We start from the raw sequence: 25,427 nt of genomic DNA, 5'->3' as shown, positions 1-25,427 counted from the left end.
TTTAAAGACAGGCCATTTTAAATGTGTGCGCTGGTCTTTGAAATTTGATTTTTTTTTTTTTTTTTTTTTTTTGCAGAAAGGGAAACTGAGTTCTTGTAGGTGACACAATGAACATATTTTACTTTGGTTATGCTTGATGGTGCAGAAATGTGATTTATTGTATATCAAAATCCAAATAGAGTGGTTTTCTTAATACAACACATCATCTCATAGCCCTCCTTAAGCTTATACTAAGCTTTGCTTATCTACATAGAAATGCATTTCACTCTGTGGTGGCACATAACTGTCAAACACACGCCATGAAGTGGCTTCATCTTTACCACGGTGACCTCATCCTTTACAGTGTCTTTCTAAGGCCGTAATGAGGTTTTATTTTGACCTATAAAATCCTTTATTTTCACAAGTAGGCTATAGCCTGTAAGATGACAGCTTATTGAAACGGTGGGACTCACCACACATTTCACTGTCTTTTCTTAGTTCTGTTATTCAGCTGCTTGGACCCTGACACACATTCACAACAATCGGTAAGTCCCAACCCCCCGCCGCCTAAATAGGAGCGCCTAAAAATAAGGAGCATGCCACAACTGTTGCGCTGCCCGGGGTCCGACCAATCACTGCCCCGTCCTCACCGTAAGCCGACCCCGGCTCCCGTTATCCGTGTGGATGAGCAAATAGACTATGATCGCAGACACTGAGTGACGTGGCCTGGGGGTCCTTTATAAACCATCTCTTTCCTCACTTCTCATTCAAATTAAAACGCTCAGAGTCGCCTTGAACACTGCTGCTCCAGCTCACCTGCCACGAAGCTCCACATTTCTACATTCTTCTCGGGGCCATATTAGAAAGGACCGGCTTGTCAGGAGGGTGCCAATTAAAAAAAAGCGGACGACCAGCTGCCTTGCACATTGTAGATCGGATAATTTAATCCATCACTGCCCTGACACAAGTGGTTTCTTCGCAAGTACGTCCGAAAAATCTCTAGGCTGCTTTTTGAACTCATCCAAGTTTGAACTTTTCTCCGCGAGCGCGCTTTGCCATCGACCTGCTAAAGTTTTCTGCGCCGCCGAGCGCACAGTTCAACACTCAAGTGTCACCGAGGTATAAAAGTGGACACGGAAAAAACCATCATGATGAGCAATAACTACGGCGACGACCAGCTGCCTCCACAGTACTACCAGGCCACTGACTTCGGGGAAGAGGAAGACGAAGAGATGCCTGCCACGGAGAAGGACCTGGCCGAGGATGCGCCATGGAAGAAGATCCAGCAGAACACCTTCACCAGGTGGTCCAACGAGCACCTCAAGTGCGTCAACAAGACCATCACCGATCTGCAGAAGGATTTTAGTGATGGGCTGAAGCTCATTTCACTCTTGGAAGTTTTGAGCCAGAAGAAAATGTACAGAAAGCACCACACCAGGCCCAACTTCCGTCAGATGAAACTGGAAAATGTTTCTGTGGCTCTAGAGTTCCTGGAGCGAGAACATATCAAACTGGTCTCAATAGGTAAGTTGGGCTTTAATGGCTTATTTAATGGGAACTTCGTTTGGAAAAGTTACCAGGCTATTATTAGTCTATACAGGGACAAGGAATGTCAATGACAAATCTATGAAAGCTGTCAATGTGTGCCCCTCATAAAATGCAGTGCTTTGATATTTAAATGTTGATTCATGACTACAAAAACATTTGATACCATAGGATATTTGTTAGACTGCAGGGGTTGAAGTGAAAAATAAGTGGCTGTAGTCCTATTCCCCTTATTCATTCACTATCATATTCTCAATTTCCATGGATTAAAGATACCAATAGATGTTGCTGATGTACACAATACAATTTAATCAAAGGGGACATTTTAATCATCATAAGATTAATGTAAATATTACAGTAAGAAGACTAGGTCAAAACCTGATATTTGGGTGAACCCTCTAAAATGGAAAATGTCTTTTAATTTGAAGGGAGGTCTTTTAATTTGAAACAGATACAGGAAATTGTAGCATAGAGACTTAGGCCATTTTTTTTCATGGAGTATAGTGCAGAAGAACCAAAATAAAAATAAATTACTTGTAAACAGACCTGTACTTCATAATAAATAAGATATTCACATACTCACAGTGTCCTCTGGGGTTAAACCGAATTGTAGCCACAGGGGTTTTTCATAATGCTAATGCTACATCAACAGGCTCTGTTCTGCTAGCGGCCTGCCGTTAGCACAGGTTGGGTAGTATTTGACTTTCAAAGCTCTGCTGTGTCATCGTCTGACTCTGTTCTCTTTCTGTCCTTTTGGAGCCAGACCAACATTATTGCAATATTACTTTTAGACTTAGCCACAGAGAAAAGCAGGAAGGCAAGAACGGGAACAGCTGAGCGTCACGCAGTGCCCCCTGGGTAATGCAGTTTATTTAAAGCTGTTATGAATCACCCAGACAACTTGATATGGAGAGAGCAGAAGAGAATACTGGCAGCTTGTCAGAAGTGCTGGTGCACAAGAAAAAGTCATTGTACAAAAAAAGTACAATGACTTTGTTCTGGTGAGTACCTGCCCACTTAAAGCACTGCTAGATTGTCATATCTTCGCAAACACATTGTGTAGCTGCTCTTTTGGTATTTTATCAACCCAGGTGTCAGCAAGCAGTGACACATGGCTTTCACAGGCCTCTGGAAAGCTGTTTTGAGTTGGGGTCAATAGCTTAATGGAAAGTTGCTGCAGAGGTGCCACTGAGGTCATTTACTTGTGTCAGGGCCAAGACCTATTTTCTCCACAGTATTGCTTTTGCTTACTCCCGCTGCAGCAATGCGGTAAACTATGGGCTGGAAATTCACGAGGACTGTGCTAATGAGAGTGACAATTCATACATGTGGACAGCAGTCACACGTGTAAATACACAAACACACACACTTCCCTTTGTCAGGTCGGGGTCAGAACGACTCAGTGGGTCTCTTCGCTGACAGCCAATTGCTGTCCAGAGCCATCAGCAGTTCCTGTGAGGGGGGATTAACTCCGGTGGGATTTGGGGATCAGACTGTGGGACAGATAGCTGAAGTTACAGTGAATTGTTATGGATTTGTGGAATTTTTGTCACATCCACAGGGTCACAATAGCAGGACTTTGCTCCACCACAGTGAACAGCATGCCACTTCTTAAAAACACTCAGGAGAAACTAGTGGCCTCACATGAAGAATAGAGATATCGTAAGATGAAGAGGGCCTTTTGTAGGCAACCCCACAAATCATACAGGACAAAAGTTATTAAACTTTGACAGAGTAGTTTTGGTGTCTAATGACCCTGCCACACACTTGAGTGAAATTCCTGCAATGGCTGAGGCTTTGGTCGTTGGACTGTGAAGGCCACAGTGTGTCCTCGTGGACCAGCAACGAGGGTGCTTTTTTTAAATGTGTGATAACAGCGGGGGGAACTCTCAATGGCAATCTCAAATGTCAGGGGTCCTGGTGATCACAGGAGGGCATAGGTCACAGTCCTCAAAGTCTATTGAGGGTCCGTCCTGAGTAACGTGTCGAGGATTTAATATTTGGGTTTTTGTCTGCCGTAGTTGTCGCAGCTGTACAGACACACACTAGATCAGATGGCTTTGAAAGAAACGGGGCGTGATTATAAAACTTCTGGTGTTTTACTTCCTGACACTCTCTCACTTGCATGCAACTCTAGTGGGTCAATGCAGCCCTCTTAAGATTATGTCTCAGCCTCATTACAGTGTCCCAGAGACATTAAAATAATCACCATGGGCTTAGCTGCACATGCGTGTAACTAGATACCATTTGATGGACCTGTCTTTGACCACACAGTTGCCCTTAAAGCCAGACACAGCGGGATCAGAACCACACTGTGCCACCTGCGTCTGCCAGTTAAACGCTGACACATCAAACATTACCTTCTGATAGGGTGCACTGATCTATGAAAAGTTAAACAGCCATAATAAAACGGGCTTGTGATAAACAACTGGCATCAAAGGCCCTCCGCTATTAAGGTCTTACTGAATTAACTGCAGTGTATCACATGAGATTAGTCAATGAGACATTACCATCTACCACTCCTCAGAGGTTATTTGGCTTAAATGGCCGAATTTCTAAATTAAAGTGGATTTTAAATGGCTTATTTGGCAAACTTTTCCTCTGAGAACTTCAGGAAATGAGCTGCACGCTCACTGTCAGTGAGTCTAATCTCCACCTATTTGATTTATCGCACTCTGCCGCTACAAGTTTAGGATGTAATTGAAATCCAAGTGGTATTTACGCAGAGAGGGATCCATTTCCACATATCCTCAGCTGTCACTGTCTTCAGAGTACCATTGTGACTGGATGACAGATCGTCAGGGGTCCTCAGCCAGACAGCTGCCTGAAAGAGAGGCACTCATGGGAAGCAGTGAGGAGCATTAGATTCTTGTCTCCTCAGCAGTCAATCAGTATTGTTTATATTTCTACCCAGAAGAGGCTGGTCAACTCTGCAGAAGGCAAAGAATATTAGTTTGATACACTAACTTATGTCGTCTTAGTTATCAGTGACAACAATATACAGAAATAAATCCAGTCTAACAGTGGGCTGCACAAATCTTATCAGAATGGCCCATAAACAGTTAACCATGACAATACAGATGATGAATACAGTTAACTGATACACAAAGAAATACTGTAGGACGTGTTGCATCATGTGAATTTTTGTAAGTTTGAAATCCCCATAAACCATGTTGTCTCTTTTATCTGACTACAGATAGCAAAGCCATTGTGGATGGCAATCTAAAGCTGATCCTGGGTCTTATCTGGACTCTCATCCTCCACTACTCCATCTCCATGCCCATGTGGGATGACGAGGATGATGAGGAGACGAAAAAGCTGACCCCCAAACAACGCTTGTTGGGCTGGATACAGAACAAGGTGCCCCAGCTGCCCATCCACAACTTCAACCGTGACTGGCGGGATGGCAAAGCCCTGGGAGCTCTGGTGGACAACTGTGCCCCTGGTAAGAAGATCGTCGTGGCATGAGCCTGTTGATAGGCCTGTTGTATATGGCGGTTTTCCTCGGTTGCTATGGAAGTTGGGGTCAGGCATGTGTCAGAGTGTTTGAAATGGTATCACTTTCTCAGGGAGAATTTGTCTCCTTTGCTCCTCGTCTAGAAATGAGAGCTTTACATCTCTCACACTTTCTTGAGCACCTACACGCACACACAACCAGATCCAGATTCAGATGTCAGCCGGTGTAATCTGTCTCTGGAGAGCAGGTAGTGTCAGTAGGTTGTGGATGGCTTGCTGATGGCCGGAGGACGCCCCTGCCAGCTGTCCCACAATGACTGAAGCTTTCACTCACTGTTTCAGGCCCTGAGGCCCAAGCCTAGCTTTAGTGTTTATAGCCTTGCTGCTACACAACAACCCCAAATTTGGGCACCATTCCTCCTCCTCTGTCAGGGGGGGATGCTTGGCCCTGCATCAAAATGCAGAGTAATCTGTCACCAGGAGGTGCCTAAGCCACAGATTCAACGACCACGAGGCCACAATCAGAGTTTAGGCTTGTGGTTCCAGCGCTGTACATTAGAGTCCTCTTCCTAACTGTGTCTCACAGAGTGAAAGGTGGAGCAGTAGAATTAGGAGTGTGGGACACCATGTTTAACTGTGTTTACATGAGCCATTGATCTGAGGAGACGCATCTTTCAAACACTGTGCTGCAACACTGACCATACAAGGTTCTGTTGTTTTATCAGCTACTGCTGAACAGCAGGGTAACTGATGAAACTAACCCTGTTCTGACACAGAAATACAAAGGCTCTGCTTTTAATTCAGATACAAATGCACAAGCAGGTCCACCAGTCAGACCAGCAGGAAACCAATTTGACAAGCAGATAGCTGCAGTTTCTGTCAGGATATTTTCTTGTGCAACTGTAATCTGTCTCCTTTGGTGTTGCGGTGATGTTGAATTACATGACAGTGGTTTTACCCCAGAGCTCACATCACTTTAAAAAGCCCCCCTAGTAACAGGCCCTCCCCGGTACCTCCCAAATGACAGCTGTACAAAACTTTATTCTGTGCTGTTACTGCACAGTCCTTCCTGGCATGTAAACTCAGCACTGTTAATACAGTGATCCTGTGTCTATATTAATTGGATAATAGTATTCTGTGGCGTGCCTGCATGGGCCATATGAGTGAATGGCCACTCCATTGCCAACACTAATCCAATTTAGGTATTAGCAGCACAGAGCAGGCTAGTCTCAGCCACACTGAGAGTGTCATGGCGACTGTCGAAGCTGTTTCTTTTGAACAGTTGAGAGAGACGTTCATTGTTACGGATACTGAGCCCACAGGCGCACGGCAGTGTGGGTAAGGTCATGCAATGTTGTAGTTGGAGGTGTTGGAAAGATAGTACTGACAGCCCAAGTGGTCTTATTATAGCCCCTGCAGCTCGACACTGCCTGCATTGGTCCGCACAGAACTGTCTAATTGCCTTTTTGCATTCTTTTAGGTTTGTGTCCTGATTGGGCCGAGTGGGACCCAAACAAGCCCGTGCAGAATGCCAGAGAAGCCATGCAACAAGCTGACGACTGGTTGGGTGTGCCTCAGGTAAGATGGATGATAGACTTTAGTTGCAGAGTGCTTTTTAGTTTGATGGGGTTCACCTGGGTGGAGCTGATCTCATAAGAGAATGCAACAAGAAAAAAAAAAGCAGACTGTCCTTAGTTTTCTGATTGGCAACTTCGTTGCACTGATAGGATGGACATTCAGTAAGCACAAATCAACTCCATGAACTTTAAAGCAAGTCTGTAAATGCAAACCCACCTCAGCTCAGCACACACACCTGTGAGGCAATGCTGAGCTGAAAAAGCAGTGCTATATGGAGCCCAGTGTTTTTCCAGGGAGATCATGCTGGAGGGCGCCATGAAATATTTATTACCCAGCTCACTTTCTAATACTTTCACTTACTTTATTTTAGCTCGAAGTATGTGAGTGCGAAGGATTTTTATTTGGTAGAATTTGGGAATTTTTGGAGGTGTGACATTTCTTAACACCTTCCGAGCCAGCCGCTGAAACAGAGGTGTAAATATGCCTGCGCTCATCAGAATAACAATGTGAACACAATGAGAGTGCGATATTTCACCATGCAGGTTGTTTTCTTGTTTGTCTAAGACACAGGGTGAGCTATTCTCCATGAGGCTTAGCATTGGTGAGATAGCCGGGGGGTGTATGTCATGGCTCTGCAGGACTGGGGAGCTGGATTCCAGTGTGGTGTTGTTAAGGAGATGTGGGAGAGGTCTGGCTCAGGATAAATCCCCCCTGGCTGGCTTATTTAGGACAACAATCCTTAACCCCTCTGTCCTGAGGTTAAATATAACCAGTGTGGAGCATGGCTTTGTGCCACTGTGTGATTGACAGGCAAACAAGTTCTTGAGTTGAGAGGAATCAGAGGTGGAAGGAATAACTAAGTTTAATTCCTGTTCAATCCCATTATACTGTATTGGTGTTGCTTTAAGTATCAATTAAGCCACAGTGTTTGTTTTTCATGGTCGTGGTTGTCGTTGTTTGTTGCGTAAAAGCTGAACTTTACCATTTATTTTGATTATCCACCAATGACTACTTATCTTTTTTCGCACAGAAAAGCCCAGTAAGTGTGTGCGATTAACCCCTGTAATGCTGCTTGGCCTTCTGTTCTGTAGGTGATTGCCCCTGAGGAAATTGTGGACCCAGATGTGGATGAGCACTCAGTGATGACCTACCTGTCTCAGTTCCCCAAGGCAAAACTGAAGCCTGGGGCTGATCTTCGCCCCAAACAGCTTTTTCCAGACAAGGCCAAAGCCTATGGGCCAGGTAGGTTGCCCAACATGAATGCCTGCACAGCTCACAACAGTTCAAACAAACATGATGAAATGAATAATGGATTTCTTTCACCTTCTCAGTCCTGAATATAAAAGCAGCGATGTTAGGCACTAGTGCATCATAGATGTTTTAGGAACAGTACAAGCATCCTCCTGCAGGGAAACCTTTTAATACTTTATTGTTGATGTATAACATTGTTGCCTTTCTCTGTGAGTGTTGCTTTGCCCCAAACCTTTCTAGAAGAAATCAATATTCTACCTGTGTTTTTTTTTCCTGTACTGTCACTGCACATCCATTCCTTACATTTGTGTGTAAACTCAACCCTGTTAATACCGTGGATAATAGTAGTCTAGGCTTGTCTAGTTGTTGCCTATTTCTAGGAATATTGTTTTATCCCAAACCTTTCTGAGTAAACCACCGCCTCTATATCTACATCACAGGCATTGAGCCTCATGGTAACAAGGTGCTGCAACCAGCCGTGTTCACTGTGGAGACTCTGGAAGCTGGCAGTGGTGAGGTCCTGGTCTATGTGGAGGACCCTGAGGGACACAAAGAGGAGGCAAGTCATACATGATAGTCAATGGATGTTGTCATACATCCTGCTAGCTAACTCACATAATCCGGCTACAGTAAGTCTCAAAGTATAGCCTTTTATGTTTTATTAAACACTCTCTTACTTTGACCTCCTCTCCTCCAGGCTAAAGTTAAACCCAACAACGACAAAAACAGAACCTACACTGTCACCTATCTTCCTAGGGTTGAGGGCGTCCACAAGGTAAGCTCAAACTGCCAATATTTGCTGTATACTTTAAGTAGATACACTGCTCACCACACCATGGCCAAAACACTGTATTTTAATTTGTTTTTCTCTTTTCTTCAACATTAGGTGAAAGTGTTGTTCGCAGGTCAGGACATTGACAAGAGCCCGTACACAGTGAATGTGGCGAAGGTTATGGGTGACCCGAGCAAAGTTCAAGCCCGGGGACCAGGTCTGGAACCGACAGGCAACATTGCCAACAAACCCACCTACTTTGATATCTACACAGCTGGTAAGCACGAAAAAACACGAGCCTCTTTGCCAACATGCAGTCAACAAAAAGTTGATCTAATGAAAGCTTTGCGGCATCTTAAACCATGCCAAGTCAAAAGAATCACTAAGTTACGACATCAACATCATCCTCTGGTAACCAATGACTTTTCTGGCACACTCAGGTGCTGGTAATGGCGACGTCAGTGTGTTCATCGTTGACCCTCAAGGAAAAAAGGACACAGTGGAGCTCATCCTGGAGAACAAGGGCGACAGCGTCTTCCGTTGTACCTATCGTCCCATGCTGGAGGGGCCTCACACCATTCACGTACTGTTTGCAGGCCAGGAGATCCCCAAGAGCCCTTTCACTGTCAACATCGCAGAGGGTGAGCCATCTGTCTGTGTTGTAAATTACTGTCAGACCAATCTGATTTCTTAGCGTGCTGTTAGTGTCAGGGTGATCTATCCATCACAATCTACAGTCAACTTTGTTTTCCCTGGGAACAGCCACCCTGTACAGACTGTAACCCTTCCTATCTGTCATTTCTAGCTCCAACCGTTGCTCCTCCCACAGGAGCTCCACTGCAGATAGCTCCTCAGTCAGTACGCACCCCTCTTGGAGAGAAGGGGGGAAAGGGGGCCCCTCCCCCAAAGCCTGGCCGTCCAAGTTAGTATTGTCTGATAGGAGGAGTTTGTGCCCATTGCTCAGCCAGATCGCCCCAATGCAAGGGCCCTGCAGATGCCCGTCTGTGCTTTCTCTGAGATTAGGGTGCCGTGGCTGGATGCCATGCTTGGTCGCCTGCTGCATCTTCTTGCGTCCTGCAGCTTGATGGTTTAGTTATGTTCAGTGAGAGACAGTTGCAGCGTTATACAAATAGTTTACAGATTGTCCCAGTTTGTATTTCGGTCTGTTCTTGCATCACTTTGTTTTCCTCTGTTAAATATCTTTGCTTGTGCTGTTGACATGTTTGTTTTTATCATGTCCAAATTTGCATCAGCTCGCATTGAGTTTGAAGCCTGCCCTCAACATTTTGGAGAGACTGAAATGTTGTCAGATGCTACTGTGATGCACTCTAATGGATCAATATCTTATTCAGCATGATCTACTTTGTATGATATATTCAGCAAAAAGCATTATTCTCATTTACAGGTTCTGCTGTCTACCTTTAAGGAACCCAACTTGCATTGCAATTTGCCACTAACATTGTCAACTGCTGGCCACTCTCAGCTTTTTGCTTCACTCAATATTATTCTCTTTCACACTTGTTGTTATTCCTTTCAGCCATGAACCCAAATGCTTGCAGAGCCACTGGCAGAGGGCTTCAGCCTAAAGGCGTAAGAGTAAAGGAGTTAGCAGACTTCAAAGTTTTCACCAAGGGAGCTGGCAGTGGTGCTCTGAACGTCTCAGTCACAGGCCCAAGTGAGTCAGACAGCTCTCTCACCTGCATCAGTCCTCACTCCTACTCGTACAGTGTTGAAATGATTTCCTTTGTTTGGCTTTGTTGGTCTGCAGGTTGCACTCACATATGCATACAATAAATAATTCAACAGAATTCATAAACTATGTCTGAGTTGATAAGAATCCATATTGACAGTATTATTCATCCTCAGCTGGAGCAGAGGAGCAAGTGAAAGTGCGAGATGCAGGAAATGGTGTGCATGAGTGTGAATATTACCCCCTTAAGCCTGGTAAATACACTGTCAGCATCACCTGGGGAGGCCAGCCCATCCCACGCAGGTAGGGTCCTATTGCTGCTTTTAGCTGTTCATTAACAATTCACAATCATATTCACACTCGGTAATATTGTGTATTACTCTGCATCGTTTTGTGCTGCAGCCCCTTTGATGTGGAGGTGGGTGAGGAGGCAGGTTTTCAGAAGGTGAGGGCCTGGGGTCCCGGTCTCAAGACTGGCATGGTGGGAAAATCTGCTGACTTTGTGGTGGAGGCCATCGGCACTGAAGTTGGAACTTTGGGTGAGAAAAGTGATACAAATTCTAACAAAAGAAAAGTGACATTTTTTCACGTTTTTGAAATCTAAACACGCGAATGCTCCCTTTGCTCAGGCTTCTCCATTGAAGGCCCATCACAGGCTAAAATTGAGTGTGATGACAAAGGTGATGGCTCCTGTGACGTACGCTATTGGCCCACTGAGCCCGGTGACTATGCTGTCCATGTCATCTGTGATGATGAAGACATCAAGGACAGTCCCTTCATGGCCCACATTCTCCCCGCAGCCAACGATGTTTTCCCTGAGAAGGTAATTCCCAGTCAATGAATTACAAACCATAAATACAAATTTAAAGTAGGTTACAATTGTTCTCTGTTTTAACAATATTCAAAATAAAACGTTTGCAGGTCAAAGCCTTCGGTCCCGGCCTGAAGCCAACAGGTATCATCGTGAACAAACCAACTGAATTCACCATTGATGCCCGCATGGCTGGGAAGGGTCACCTCAAGATCTACGCACAGGTATGAAGTTTGTGGACCCTTCATTTTTTTATTCATAAGAACGCATCATTATATTGCATGTGGCTGTACAGACCAGAACTGACAGGACTTTGTGTCCACTCAGGACGCTGAAGGCTGCACCATCAACATCAAGATCACTGACAGGGGAGACGGCACATTTCTGTGTGTATACACTCCTGTCAAGCCCATTAAACACACCATCATCATCACCTGGGGTGAGGTCAATGTGCCCAGCAGCCCCTTCAGGGTAAGAGACGCGCACACACTCACTCACTCACTCACTCACTCACTCACTCACTCACTCACTCACTCACTCACTCACTCACTCACTCACTCACTCACTCACTCACTCACTCACACACACACACACACACACACACACACACAGCTATTCCGAAGTTAAAATTTTATATAATGATACTTCACCAAATACGGACAAAGTAAGAGGACTGGAGCAGCAGTACTTCAACCAACTGCCTCTGCTTCAAGTACACTGTGAATTCATTAGGTGCTGGTCGGAGAGGGTTCTCATCCAGACAGAGTCAAGGTCTATGGGCCTGGAGTGGAGAAGACGGGGCTCAAGGCTAACGAGCCAACATACTTCACTGTGGACTGCAGTGAGGCCGGTCAAGGTTAGTGTGCACGCAGAGATGATGTGGGTGGTTACAAAAACACTCCTGAGTTTAGTTGACTTCAAATGAAGTTGGTGCTACATCATGTGAATTTTAAAACATATGAAGCACAGAACGAACAGAATAGGTAAATCAGTGAAGCTGACTTGCAGTGTGAGGTCAAGTTATTCAACACGTATAATTGTACTTAAGTAAAAGCTGAGAGCTATTTCAATTTATTCAGATTGTCTACTTTTGAGTAACCTTTGTGAACTGTGCTCATTGTCATGCATCATTAGGGGACATCAGCATTGGAATCAAGTGTGCCCCAGGGGTGGTTGGCCCTGCCGAGGCTGACATTGACTTTGACATCATCAAGAATGACAATGACACCTTCACTGTCAAGTACACTCCCCCCGGCGCAGGCCGATATACCATTATGGTGCTGTTTGCTGACCAGGTAAGAATACAGGTTGCAATGGAAGTTGGGTTGCGTTACATCACTTGTGAAATGACAGATTGTTTTTGTGTTTTGTTTTGACTACTTGTGAATTGGCTTTCTTAGGAAATTGCAGTCAGTCCATTCAAAGTCAAAGTGGACCCTTCCCATGATGCTGGCAAGGTGAGAGCAGAGGGTCCAGGACTCAATAAGACAGGTGAGACTCTTTGACATTTAAATGCCATAATTGGTAAAATCACCAACACACAAATGTTTACATTCACATTTACATTTGTAGCAAGATCCCACTCTAATGCTTAATGTCATAGAAATGATTTGATGATTTGACTAACACTGACAAAATACACGTGTGTTTCAGGTGTGGAGGTGGGCACTCCAACCCACTTCACCATCTACACAAAAGGCGCTGGCAAGGCCAAGCCTGAGGTGCATTTTGCAGCATCGGGCCCAGGAGAGGCGGTTCGTGACTTTGAAATCATCGATAACCACGATTACTCCTACACTGTCAAGTACACGGCTCTTCAACAGGTAAAGTCGGCCTCTGTTTGAAGACCAGGAACATTAGAACGGAATTATTCATGAAAACTCACCACATCAATAAATATTTTTTTTTTTCAGGGCAACATGGCAATTTCTGTGACTCATGGAGGAGATCCTGTTCCTAAGAGCCCCTTTCACATCACAGTGGCACCAGCCATGGATATTGGGAAGGTTAAAGTGGAGGGATTAGACACCAGTAAGTCACAAACATCTGTTCTCCTGCGTACACACTATGTGAATAGTTAACTGCAGTGGTCAAGTATTTCCTTTGAATCTCTCTTGCAGAAGTGGAGGTTGGAAAGGATCAGGAGTTCACAGTCGACACAAAGGGTGCTGGTGGGCAGGGCAATGTAGGTGTGAAGATGACCTCCCCATCTGGCCGACCCATCCCATGCAAGCTGGAATCAGACAAAGCCAAAGGCACTCATAGTGTGAAGTATATTCCCCCAGAGGAGGGGCAGTACAAGGTTGAAGTCAGCTATGATGGGAACCCTGTGATGGGAAGCCCCTTTGGGGTTGAAGCAGTGATGCCTGCTGATCCTTCAAAGGTAAAAGTTCATGCAAACTGCATGGAGGTCTGCACTTTGTCCATACTTGGAGCTCAGGAAAAACATTTTCCATGTTTCTGAATACAAATTTTTAATACCATATCACATCACAGGTGCGAGCCTTTGGCCCAGGCTTGAAGGGAGGCATTGTGGGTAAACCAGCTCCATTCACTATTGACACAAAGGGAGCTGGTGCAGGAGGGCTTGGCCTGACAGTCGAGGGTCCCTGTGAGGCAAAAATGGAGTGCCAAGACAATGGTGATGGCACATGCTCAGTGTCCTACCTGCCCACTGAGCCTGGAGAGTACGCCATCAACATCCTGTTTGCAGAGCAGCACATCCCCGGCTCTCCTTTCAAAGCTGCAGTTCGCCCGGCCCTAGACCCCAGCAAGGTGACGGCCAGCGGGCCAGGTCTGGAGAGGGCTAAGGCAGGAGAACCAGCAACCTTCACTGTGGACTGCACCAGAGCAGGCGACGCCGAGCTCACCATTGAGATTGTGTCAGACACTGGAGTTAAGGCTGAAGTGCATATCCAGAAAAGTGCAGAGGGAACCTTTTCTGTCACTTACATCCCGCCCTTCCATGGCACGCACACCATCACGATCAAGTACGGTGGCCACATGATTCCCCAGTTCCCAAAGGTCCTGCAGGTCGAGCCCTCTGTGGACACCAGCGGGGTGCATGTCTATGGACCTGGAGTGGAGCCCCGAGGTAACAGCAGGCACAAACACCTCAGATCAAAATGAATACACACTTTATATTAGGTTTTTAATATGAATAAAGTGTGAATTATTGAGCTGATAATGCTTGTAAGCTCTCAGATGTGAGGATTTGACGTCGCTGTAAAAAATAATATTATTAATTGTTGGAAATATTTAAATGGTAATTACCACTGTTGTATGTTTTAATCTAAGCACTTCATGAACAGCTCATAAATCAGTTACAGAAAAGAAGTTTCAGTGTCGGGACGGAGTCTGTTTGATGTCAAGTCTTTGGCAACAAATCACCTGAAGGGCTTTTGTTTGTAGGGGTCCTCAGAGAAGTCACGACCCATTTCATCATTGATGCCCGAGCCCTCAACAAGGTTGGAGGAAGTCATGTGAAGGTTCACATCATCAACCCTTCTGGCACCAATACAGACACCTACATTACTGACAAGGGAGACGGCACCTACAGAGTGGAGTACACAGCATTCGAAGATGGTAGGAGCACTGAAAAATGATTTCTTTCAATAGTGTAAATTCATGCAGTTAAGATATCAATGTTGGACAACAATGCGGAACTGTAACATTTACAAACCTCAGCTGATGCAGATAAAGAGAGAGTTTTACATAGACAGGGTGTCTGAAAGAGTGAATACAGACAGACAAAAAAAAAAAATCACTAACAGGTGCTTGTGTTGGCCGCCATTTGGGAATAAAGCAGGAGAGTGGGAAAAGGGAGAGCGAGTGAGATAGGGGTATTAATACAGAATGATGCAGTGGAGCAATGATGTGAGGGGCAGAGAGCAGAGATGCAGACAGGCTCTGTTTTATAAATAGTGTGCTCTGGAACAGAAGCTCTTAACCAGGCAGGTATGTGTGCTGAAGGCTGCCTGCACACAGCTATATAGTAGGGGAATGACAGGGGATATTAATAGAGACCTATAACACAAAGCAAATAGATCACAGAGCACTTCCCCACCACCAGACATGCTCTAATATCAGAGCAGTGTGACTGGGAATCTGGCATATAGGCCTACAGAGAGGGCTCTGTCAGAAAAATGTTGTAACAGAATAATGAATAGGGAACAGATGTAATGCCTTGTACGTTCACCAGAGCGTCTGCCCTCTAGATAGTGTCTTTTCTAAATAAACAGATGTTTATCTCCCTAAAAGGGAATTTGTCTGGCCCATAATTAAAGGCAAGAGGCAATAACAGAAAATATTTGCTTGCTTTGAGAGCACACAGACAAAGAGGTACGATATCAGATGTTCAGCTGATGTATTTGTTTGTATACAGGAATGCATCTGATTGAAGTGCTCTACGATGATGCGGCTGTACCGAAAAGCCCCTTCAGAGTGTGTGTGGTGGAGGGATGTGATCCAACCCGGGTCCGTGCCTATGGACCAGGCCTGGAGGGAGGAATAAGCAACAAACCCAACTGTTTCACTGTGGAGACAAGGTACTACCGAAACATATATAAAGGAGACTTTTGTAAAAAAATTGCATATTCTCCAAAATGTTTTTCTTTGTTGGCATTTTTGCCTGAAGTGGATAGGACTGTGTTGAGGAAACAAGGGAAGAGAGAGAGGACAGCATGGAATCTCTGAGTTAGATGATTAAAATTTTGGCTTCTCTCTCAGGGGTGCTGGTACAGGGGGCCTGGGTCTGACCATTGAGGGAGCTTCAGAGGCCAAAATATCTTGCAAGGACAATAAAGATGGCAGCTGCAGTGTGGAATATGTCCCCTTCACTCCTGGAGACTACGATGTAAACATTAACTACGGAGGTCACCCGATCCCTGGCAGTCCGTTCCGCGTGCCTGTGAAGGACCCTGTGGACCCCAGCAAGGTGAAGTGCTCCGGTCCAGGTCTGGGCAAAGGAGTGAGAGCCCATGTCCCTCAGACTTTCACAGTAGACTCTACCAAGGCTGGACAGGCCCCACTGGATGTCAAACTTTATGGCCCAACAGGTGAGGAGACAATGTATGAATATGAAAGCCAATAAACCCTGCACACACTGACTGACAGTAAGCAGTAAGTATGTTGTATGTCATTATTTCCAGGTACCGTGGAACCTGTTGGCGTGAAGAACAATGGAGATGGCACCCATACAGTTCACTACACCCCAGCTCAGGATGGTCCTTACACTGTAACAGTCAAATATGCAGATCAGGAAGTTCCACACAGGTACATTTAGAGCCAGGCAGTATGTTCAGATATGTCTTAATTAAAACTCTCCTCTGTCTGGCTGGATTTAAGAAAGAATGTAGTTCCGCACATTTCCTGCTCCTTTCTCTGTCTTTTGTCAGACTGAGTTTTTTAATTACACTTCTCTCTTTCTCCAACAGCCCATTCAAGGTAATGTCTCAGCCTGGGCACGATGCCAGCAAGGTTCGGGCTAGTGGCCCTGGTCTAGACACCAAAGGTGTGTCTGCCAGCGTGCCTGTTGAGTTCACCATTGATGCTCGTGATGCTGGAGAGGGACTGCTCACTGTGCAGATTCTGGTGGGTTCCACTACCATTTACACAGTAATATCTGAGCCATAAGCCACTATCTAAAATAACTTGTCCATTCACAGGACCCAGAGGGCAAGCCAAAGAATGCAACCATCCAGGACAACAGGGATGGCACCTACACAGTGTCCTATGTACCTGACTCTACAGGCCCCTACACTATCACCATTAAATATGGAGGAGATGAGATTCCTTATTCCCCTTACCGCATCCAGTCTCTGCCTACAGGAGATGCCAGCAAGTGTCTCCTCACAGGTAAGAATACTCCCGTGAATCCATAATGGGTCTGATGAATATTATATTATCTCTGATTGTTGTAATTTCTGATGTAATATTCACCATCATGCTCTTTTAATTTGCAGTTTCAATTGGAGGACATGGCATGTGTGAGTTACCAGTTTTTTTTATTATTATGTCTGTGCTATATTGCCAGATCTTACAGTAGTCCGTGTTTTTATGCAGCACTTTTTACCCTCTGTCTCTCTTTTCTTTCTGTCCTTAACAGCAAGTCTTCAGAAGCTGCAAACCTCTGAGGATACAGTTATCACAGTGGATGCCAAAGCTGCTGGGAAAGGCAAGGTGACCTGTAAGGTGCTGACCCCACAGGGGATGGAACTGGACATGGATGTGGTGGAGAATCACGATGGGACCTTTGACATTTACTACACAGCCCCTGAACCTGGGAAATATGTAATTACCATCCGCTTTGGGGGACAGAACATCCCTAAGAGCCCCTTCCACGTGATGGTGAGTAAAGGCGTATTAATAGCTGCTACAGCTGTGTGCTCGCTGTACTCTGCTGCTGTTGTATGAAACCGATAATTTCTCCTCTTCCTGTATTGACAGGCCACTAATGAGCCAGTCGCTCCCCGCAATACTGTGGATCCGCTCTTCCGTCCTGTTAACTTCCTAGTCCCCTTCACACCACAGCAAGGAGAAATCACAGGTGTGACGAACACTCCTGCAGAATCAAAATCCCGCACACATATACACACACATACAATATATCTTGTTTTTAGGTCGCTGACATTTAACCATTTGACCACTTCAGGTGAGGTGCGGATGCCTTCTGGTAAGACTGCCCGCCCACACATCACTGACAATAAAGATGGAACCATCACAATCAAGTACCAGCCCACAGAGAGAGGCCTGCATGAAATGGACATCAAGTATGATGGAAACCACATTCCAGGTCAGCAACACACCCTGTTCAGATGGGAGGAGGTTCTTTTGTTCTTGTTTTTATTGTCAAAATACAGTACATGTCTGCTACTGTAACAAAACTATACTCTGAGTCGTATTACTGTTTGATTACGCGCGCTATAGGAAGCCCTCTGCAGTTCTACGTGGATGCTGTGAACAGTGGAGTGGTGACTGCTTATGGCCCAGGTCTGAGTTACGGCATGGTCAACAAGGCTGCCACTTTCACGGTGGTCACCAAAAATGCAGGAGAAGGTAAAATAACTTTTATTTCCAGTGAGGTTTTGGATTTCAAAACTGTTGTCAACACCAGACAGCTAAAAAGGAATGAATTTGGGCATTTTTTTTTGTCCCCCTCAGGTGGTCTGTCACTAGCAGTGGAGGGTCCCTCGAAGGCCGAGATCACCTGTAAGGACAACAAAGACGGCACCTGCGCCGTGTCTTACCTGCCCACAGCTCCTGGAGACTACAACATCATTGTCAAGTTTGACAACAAGCACATTTCTGGCAGCCCCTTCACTGCTAAGATCACTGGTGAGGAAATATATTGTGTATCTCGTAGACAGACTTTTTAATACTTTAATTTAACATATTTACACTATAAATCTGCTTTTATGAGTTGACAAACATCTAAACAACCTTTATTATGTCAGGGGATGACTCCATCACCAGGACGTCCCAGCTGAATGTCGGCACAGCGGCCGATGTGTCCCTGAAGATTGCAGAGACTGATCTGAGCTCTCTGGCTGCCAGTATCAGAGCTCCATCGGGCAATGAAGAGCCCTGCCTGCTGAAGAGACTGCCCAACAGACACCTCGGTGAGATACTCACTTGGCATATACACAAAATAACAAGAAGAGTAGAACATCGATAAGACAGCGCTGGGTTCATCTAATGCACTTACATTTCATTTTCCTTTGTCTTCATTGTTTTCCCTTCCTCATTTTTTTTATGTTCACAGGCATCTCTTTCACCCCTAAGGAGGTTGGTGAGCATGAAGTGAGTGTGAGGAAGAATGGCGTGCACGTGGCCAACAGCCCTTTCAAAATCATGGTCGGCCAGTCAGAGATCGGTGAGGCCAGCAGAGTAAAGGCTTTCGGCAAGGGCCTGGTGGAGGCACACACTTTCGAAATGGCGGAATTCTTTGTGGATACCAGGAATGCAGGTAATCTTTGTGAACGGTATGTAGCCTCTTTATGGCAAGCAGAGATGGAAAAAATAAACAATCATTTTTTTCTCTGCTTAGGTTATGGAGGTCTAGCATTGTCGATTGAGGGTCCAAGCAAAGTGGATATCAACTGTGAAGACGTGGAGGACGGGACGTGCAGGGTGACATACTGCCCAACAGAACCTGGAAGTTACATTGTTAACATCAAGTTTGCAGAAAAGCACATCCCAGGTTTGAATTTTTTACTTGGAGAATTTCCAGATTGCCAAAAATGTTACATCTGAAAATAAATTAAATCTGTGTGTGTGTGTGTGTTCCCTCCAGGAAGTCCTTTCACAGTGAAGGTGACTGGAGAAGGAAGGATCAAGGAGAGTATTACTAGGAAGAGACAGGCATCTTCTATTGCCTCAGTGGGCAGCACATGTGGTCTTAACCTCAAAATCCCAGGTGAGAACAAAAGCCAGTCAGAAGTGGTTAGAGGGCAGCGATCAACCATCTTGAAATAAATACAGCAGCCGTATGCTTCCATTTGTATTCTCACCACTTTATCTTTGCTACAGGAAACTGGTTCCAGATGGTTTCCGCTCAGGAAAGGCTAACCAGGACATTCACCCGCAGCAGCCACACTTACACCCGCACTGAGCGCACAGAGATCAGCAAAATCCGCGGCGGAGAGACCAAAAGGGAGGTGCGAGTGGAGGAGAGCACCCAGATGGGAGGAGGAGGAAGCCCGTTCAGAGATGTGTTCGGGGACTTTCTGGGCAGAGAGAGCCTCAGCAGCTTCGCTGGCATCACTGCCAGACCTGAGGGTGGGTCCGGATCTGCACCCAGAACGTGCAGACTTTAGTTTCAACTGTCTACTCAATTATATAAGTTGTAGCATTTTTGACCAATACAATCTGATATATCTTTACTGTATCTAACTGCCTGGTTTGCTCTGCTTCATTAGTTGAGAGTGGCTCCCAGGCCATGACAGCTCAGGTGACCAGCCCTAGTGGGAAAACAGTGGATGCTGACATTGTGGATGGGGGGAGCAGCACCTACAGTGTGCGCTTCATCCCCCAGGAAATGGGACCGCACACTGTCAACGTCAAGTACAGAGGCCAGCACGTCCCTGGCAGCCCCTTCCAGTTCACTGTGGGCCCCATGGGAGAGGGAGGTGCACACAAGGTCCGCGCAGGAGGTCCTGGCGTGGAGAGAGGCGTTGCTGGGGCACCTTGTAAGTTCACTCTTTGGAAACTGATTTTAAATGTTGATATTTTAGATGAACTTTCTTCTAATCTAACTTCTTTTTTTTTTTTTTTTTACCAACTTTAAGCTGAATTTAGTATCTGGACCAGAGAGGCAGGTGCTGGTGGCCTGTCTATTGCTGTAGAGGGCCCCAGCAAGGCTGAAATCTCCTTTGAGGACAGGAAGGATGGTTCTTGCGGCGTCTCCTACATCGTGAAAGAACCAGGTAGAACTTTTGTCAATGACAAACACCCTCGTTTACATGTTTTATTTGAGTGTTTTTTCTCCCTGAACTGCTCAGCTTTTCAGTAATTCTTCTAGACTCCCTGCAGTTCATCTGAAGGTTAAAGTAAATAACCTGTCTCTTTCCCCAGGTGACTATGAGGTGTCAATCAAGTTCAACAATGAGCACATCCCTGACAGCCCCTTCATCGTTCCAATTGCTACACTGTCAGACGAAGCCCGCAGGCTCACTGTCACAAGCCTTCAGGTTAACAGACACACACACGCACGCACGCACGCACACACGCACGCATGCACACACACACACACACACACACACACACACACACACACACACACACACACACACACACACACACACACACACACACACACACACACACACACACACACACACGTTGATTGTTTGTACGATATCAGCAGCAATCAGGACAAAAAACATATGCAATCGCAAAATATCAAGGTTGGATAACAGATGGCATTTAACAAAATTAATGATTGGCTGTAGATATTTCTGTCTAATAGCACTTTGCCCTTGACGTGTAATTGAATGCCAGTGCTGGAGCAGTATCCACGACTATAATACTGTGATGCTGGCCAGTGATGAAGGGCTGGATTAACTGTCCCTTGCTAATGTGGAGCAACACAAGCTGTGCTATGTAGGCATTCAGCTCGTCTGTGTGATTGTGTTTCTGCATGAGAGGAAGGAAGAAAGAAAAGAGGATAAAGATACCAATGACAGCTCAAGATATTAGTCTTATTACTGACAGATGTTTTATTTGCTTTCACAGTCTGCATTACAGCTGCCGACAATGCAAAAACAATATATTTTTTGTTAACTGAAATGCCACTCCAGAGCGCTTTTCTCCCACTGGAAGCCAGGTGAAGAGCAGCAGCAACGTTTAAAATGTCACGCTATCTCTGTCTGGTTGGACCTCTTGTCCGCTTTTGGGGCAAAACCACTAAACGCCTCGCTGTCAACTCTGACCTTTTCTGCCTCTCACACACAACTGCTCTATCTATTCTCGCTCAGGCCAGATGAGTCACACACATTGTGTCCCTCAAGGTGTGGGCGCGCACACACACACACACACACACACACACACACACACACACACACACACACACACACACACACACACACACACACACACACACACACACACACACACACACACACACACATATTTTGATCATGGTTTTCCCTGTCTTTTGTAGGAGAAGGACTTGAAGGTAAACCAAGAAGCATCTTTCATGGTGCAGCGAAACGGGGCGCGAGGTGTGGTTGACGCCAAAGTCCACACCCCCTCTGGCTCTTCTGAGGAATGCTATGTCTCTGACCTCGACACAGGTATGCACCGCTCTCACTCTCTGATACAAAGTTGGAGCATCGTTTACGAGCACGTCAAAATCATCTCCTCTTGTGTTTTCAGACAAGAGTGCAATCCGCTTCATTCCCCGTGAGAACGGAGTTCACGCCATAGATGTCAAGTTCAACGGATGCCACATTCCTGGGAGCCCCTTCAATGTGCGGGTGGGAGATCCGGGTCTGGTTGGAGACCCAGGCATGGTGACGGCACACGGCCTTGGACTGCAGGGAGGAACTACAGGTACATCCCCACTACCAACACTTAACATATGCACCACATTTGCTGATAACTTTGCATGATCTTTATATATCTTTCTATTTTTTTATAATATAATGTGCGGCAGTGAGCAGTACCGTAACCATCTGTGTCTCTTTCTGCTCTGTCCTTGTTCGTCCAGGCGTAAACTCAGAGTTTGTGGTCAATACCTGTAACGCGGGCCCTGGCACTCTATCAGTCAACATCGATGGGCCATCCAAGGTCAAGATGGACTGTTGCGAGTGTCTTGAAGGCTACAAAATCACCTACACACCCATGGCACCTGGCAACTATCTCATCACCATCAAATACGGCGGGCAACAGCACATAGTGGGCAGCCCTTTCAAAGCTAAAATCACAGGTCTGTTTGACAGTCTTTCTCCCATCTGATCTGTGGATGACAAGTGTCTCGATTATGAAACAAATGTTCCTCTGAAAGAAAGGTGTAAGTTGGTAAAATGTTATGTCATCCATTTTTGTGCTGCTCTGGGTAAATCTTCAATAAAAGCTGCCTGCAGTTATTTAATCCTGTCACTACTTGGTACATGAAAAAAAAAAAAAAAAAAAAAAATCCTGTTTTTTTTTTTTTTTAAATAATGTGACATGAAAATACTCTCAAGCTTGCAATCCCAAGAATTCCAGAAGTTCACTTTATTTGAAAGTGGTATAAAATATTTGCCTATCTGAGCTCAGACCATAGTCCACTTGGTCTTTTCTGTAGAGAGAAACTCCCCAGGAGCAGCAGAATCTTTACTCACCTCATATGTTTGTCAACACTGAGTGTGTTATGTAATGTCTGGACTAAGCCGTGATGACTTAAAATAACCTTCTTTTTTTTGGTCTTTATCTCCCTCTCCTGCAGGCACGAGGCTGTCAGGAGGACACAGCCTCCATGAGACCTCCTCTGTCCTGGTCGAAACAGTTACCAAAACCTCCAAAGTGGGTGGTGCCTACAGCTCCTCCTCTTCCTCCACCACCTCAACCAAACTGACATCTGATGCCAGCAAGGTAGTTTGTCGTGGAACAGGGGTGTCCAAGGCATCGGTCGGGCAGAAAAACAATTTCACTGTTGACTGCAGCAAAGCAGGTGAGATGATTTAGATAAAACACAGATTTTACACTCATATGGTAAAACTTGAATAAAACACATAGTCGCTAAATATGTTCAAGTAAAGTAGGACTGAATGGTTTTTGGCTGCTTAGATGCAGTGGATTACCCTGTAAACAGCATCCACCCCTGGTAATTGATAGAACCTTCTCTATGCTCACTGGCTGGTTGCAAAGTGTGATGTTTACTGCTAAGTTGATTGCATACAGGGAGATTTTTTTTGGGAAACAGCTGCCTGTTCTCTTGTAAACAAGGTTAATGACTGGGTGTAAACAAAAGTTGCAGCCTGCAACATTGAAGTTGGGCTATAAAACCAACACAAATTGCTAAAAGACACTAAGATGGTGATGTAGAGCTTGAGGCCAACTGCAAAATCGAGTGTTAATTGATGTCAAAATAAATTGTTTAGTGTAGCTTGCACAGCCACAAGTTTTGTACACCACAATCATTAAACCCTCCCTCCCTTCAACCCTCCTCCAACCTCCTCCCCCCACCCCTTGCTACTCCCTCCAGGAACAAACATGCTGATGGTTGGCGTGCATGGACCTCATGCTCCCTGCGAGGAGGTGTATGTCAAGCACATGGGCAACAAGCTCTATAATGTCACCTACACTGTCAAGGACAAGGGCAGTTACACCGTCATCGTCAAATGGGGCGACGATAACGTCCCTGGGAGCCCTTACAAAATGGTTGTACCATAAAAAGAAACTGCACAAACGCCACGTCCCTTTTCCTCCACTGCCGTGGCTCGCTTTTCTCATCATGTGCACGAATTTGTCAAACTCCCCGGTCCTCTTCTCCGGCACCGCTGTTTGCTCCCCAATGGATCGCAATATACTCAACAAGCACGAAAACCTGCAAGGACATTTGCTTGAAGCTTTACTGATGGCAGAATAGCTATTGTGCCAAAGTTTTGAATTAACTCCAGAAATGGCATTTTAGACCCACGAGCATTCATCCACATTCAGAGGGAAGTAAAGCAACTGTGTGGTTTACCAGTCATTGAGTGATGATGGTTAAATATTATGCTCGGCCCATAACATTTTTCCTGCCATAATACATTAAATAAATGTTAAGAGATGCTGAAGTGATCAACAGTATTAAAGTGTGATGCAATATGGTTTTGTATGGTTTAAGAATGAGAAAGTGACTTTTTTGTTATATTAACCTATTTTTCGTAAGTCTTTGCAGACCTAATAAAGATTTAATTGCTAACTTTCCAAACAAAAATGATTGAATTTATTTTATTTCATTCAGTGCTGGTATTACGCCCCTGAAAACGGGGAGAAATAATCACAAGTGATGTGGTGATGTTTCCTCAATGAACGCATTTACTGGAATGAGGAGAACACCGCGAATTCCCTGGGTTTGCAGGGTTAGGGTTAACCTCAAATATTTCATATTTATGAATATGAATGGACTCTTTTTAAAATGATAACAGAGCTGTTATCATTTTAAAAAGAGGCCATTCATATTTATACTTGTCACACTGGCAGACAGTTCTTAAAAGATAAGAGATGTAGAAGGCATCTGTTATCTTTTATATGTTCATAGTTTCATCATGCAGCTTTTTTCTGACCATTGCTGGTTTTTCTGTCTGAGCAGCTGTCAGGATTTATTATCTTGATCACAGAGGCTCCCGGCTGTGTCCTGTGAGTAGTTAGATTTCGAGTTTTTCTTTCTTCCCAGAGAACCCATAATAATGTCAGATATTGAGACGACTATAGCTCTTCATTTACCTGTAATTTAATTTTTTTTATTTTTATTGAGTATTACATCAATAAAACAGTCCAGGATCTTCCTCTAGTCCTCTTATTTACATCCTGTAGTTATCCAGATGCAATCACAAGATGGCAGCATAGTCAAACTCACATCTGTATCTACATCTCCACCAAATACACCAGAACAAAAATCTCCATTGTTCCCAGTGAAGATTAACTACACCGTTGGTAACACAGTGGAGCCCATAGAGCACAGAAACCAGAGGCATCAGGTTCCATTGTGTGTGTAATTAATCCTGTTGGATCAGCGATGGAACACAAGTGGTTTCTGTTGTGGTATCCTCATGGGGGGCTGCGGGGACCTGCTGAGGCACAAATCAACCATAAAGTGGGGAGGTTCAGCCTTTTGCCTGTGTGTGTTCCTGTGCATATGTGTGTGTAATCACTTG

The 25,427-nt window shown here is 45.1% G+C and overlaps 1 protein-coding gene across 2 annotated transcripts; it reads left to right on the top strand.

The window, feature by feature from the left end:
- The first annotated feature begins 742 nt into the window (after nt 1-742).
- Nucleotides 743-24,487, top strand: LOC138618996 (filamin-C-like). 2 transcript variants are annotated; one of them, XM_069695147.1, is made up of 47 exons: nt 743-1,503; nt 4,721-4,969; nt 6,461-6,558; nt 7,650-7,800; nt 8,250-8,368; nt 8,507-8,584; nt 8,696-8,858; nt 9,022-9,222; nt 9,387-9,503; nt 10,119-10,256; nt 10,448-10,574; nt 10,674-10,810; nt 10,901-11,094; nt 11,193-11,306; nt 11,410-11,553; nt 11,815-11,938; nt 12,217-12,377; nt 12,483-12,573; nt 12,736-12,905; nt 12,996-13,113; nt 13,203-13,465; nt 13,579-14,176; nt 14,494-14,667; nt 15,467-15,629; nt 15,811-16,139; nt 16,233-16,356; nt 16,518-16,674; nt 16,749-16,938; nt 17,046-17,069; nt 17,189-17,430; nt 17,530-17,629; nt 17,735-17,875; nt 18,010-18,138; nt 18,244-18,417; nt 18,537-18,701; nt 18,845-19,048; nt 19,130-19,282; nt 19,376-19,498; nt 19,612-19,860; nt 20,001-20,270; nt 20,370-20,507; nt 20,656-20,771; nt 21,743-21,875; nt 21,958-22,134; nt 22,292-22,510; nt 23,012-23,236; nt 23,771-24,487. In XM_069695147.1, the coding sequence occupies exons 1-47, from the start codon at nt 1,128-1,130 to the stop codon at nt 23,956-23,958; spliced, it is 8,238 nt and encodes a 2,745-aa protein (XP_069551248.1). In that variant the 5' UTR covers nt 743-1,127; the 3' UTR covers nt 23,959-24,487. The 2 variants fall into 2 exon arrangements, with proteins under 2 accessions (XP_069551248.1, XP_069551249.1); XM_069695148.1 differs by lacking the exon at nt 9,387-9,503.
- Nucleotides 24,488-25,427: the final 940 nt, after the last annotated feature.

Source organism: Brachyistius frenatus, unplaced genomic scaffold, assembly GCF_029030835.1.
Source record: "Brachyistius frenatus isolate BFR_SWC_R1_liver_20210118 unplaced genomic scaffold, ASM2903083v1 Contig_19, whole genome shotgun sequence".
NCBI classification, from domain to species: domain Eukaryota; kingdom Metazoa; phylum Chordata; class Actinopteri; family Embiotocidae; genus Brachyistius; species Brachyistius frenatus.
This window is presented reverse-complemented; position numbering and strand designations above follow the sequence as displayed.

Bases quoted from the DNA above. Each gene is read 5' to 3' on its own strand.
- LOC138618996 (XM_069695147.1), top strand. From the start codon at position 1,128: ATGATGAGCAATAACTACGGCGACGACCAGCTGCCTCCACAGTACTAC. The intron at 13,114-13,202 runs GTAAGTCACAAA...TCTCTCTTGCAG, and splicing joins AGTGGAGGGATTAGACACCA to AAGTGGAGGTTGGAAAGGAT. The intron at 23,237-23,770 runs GTGAGATGATTT...TACTCCCTCCAG, and splicing joins TGTTGACTGCAGCAAAGCAG to GAACAAACATGCTGATGGTT.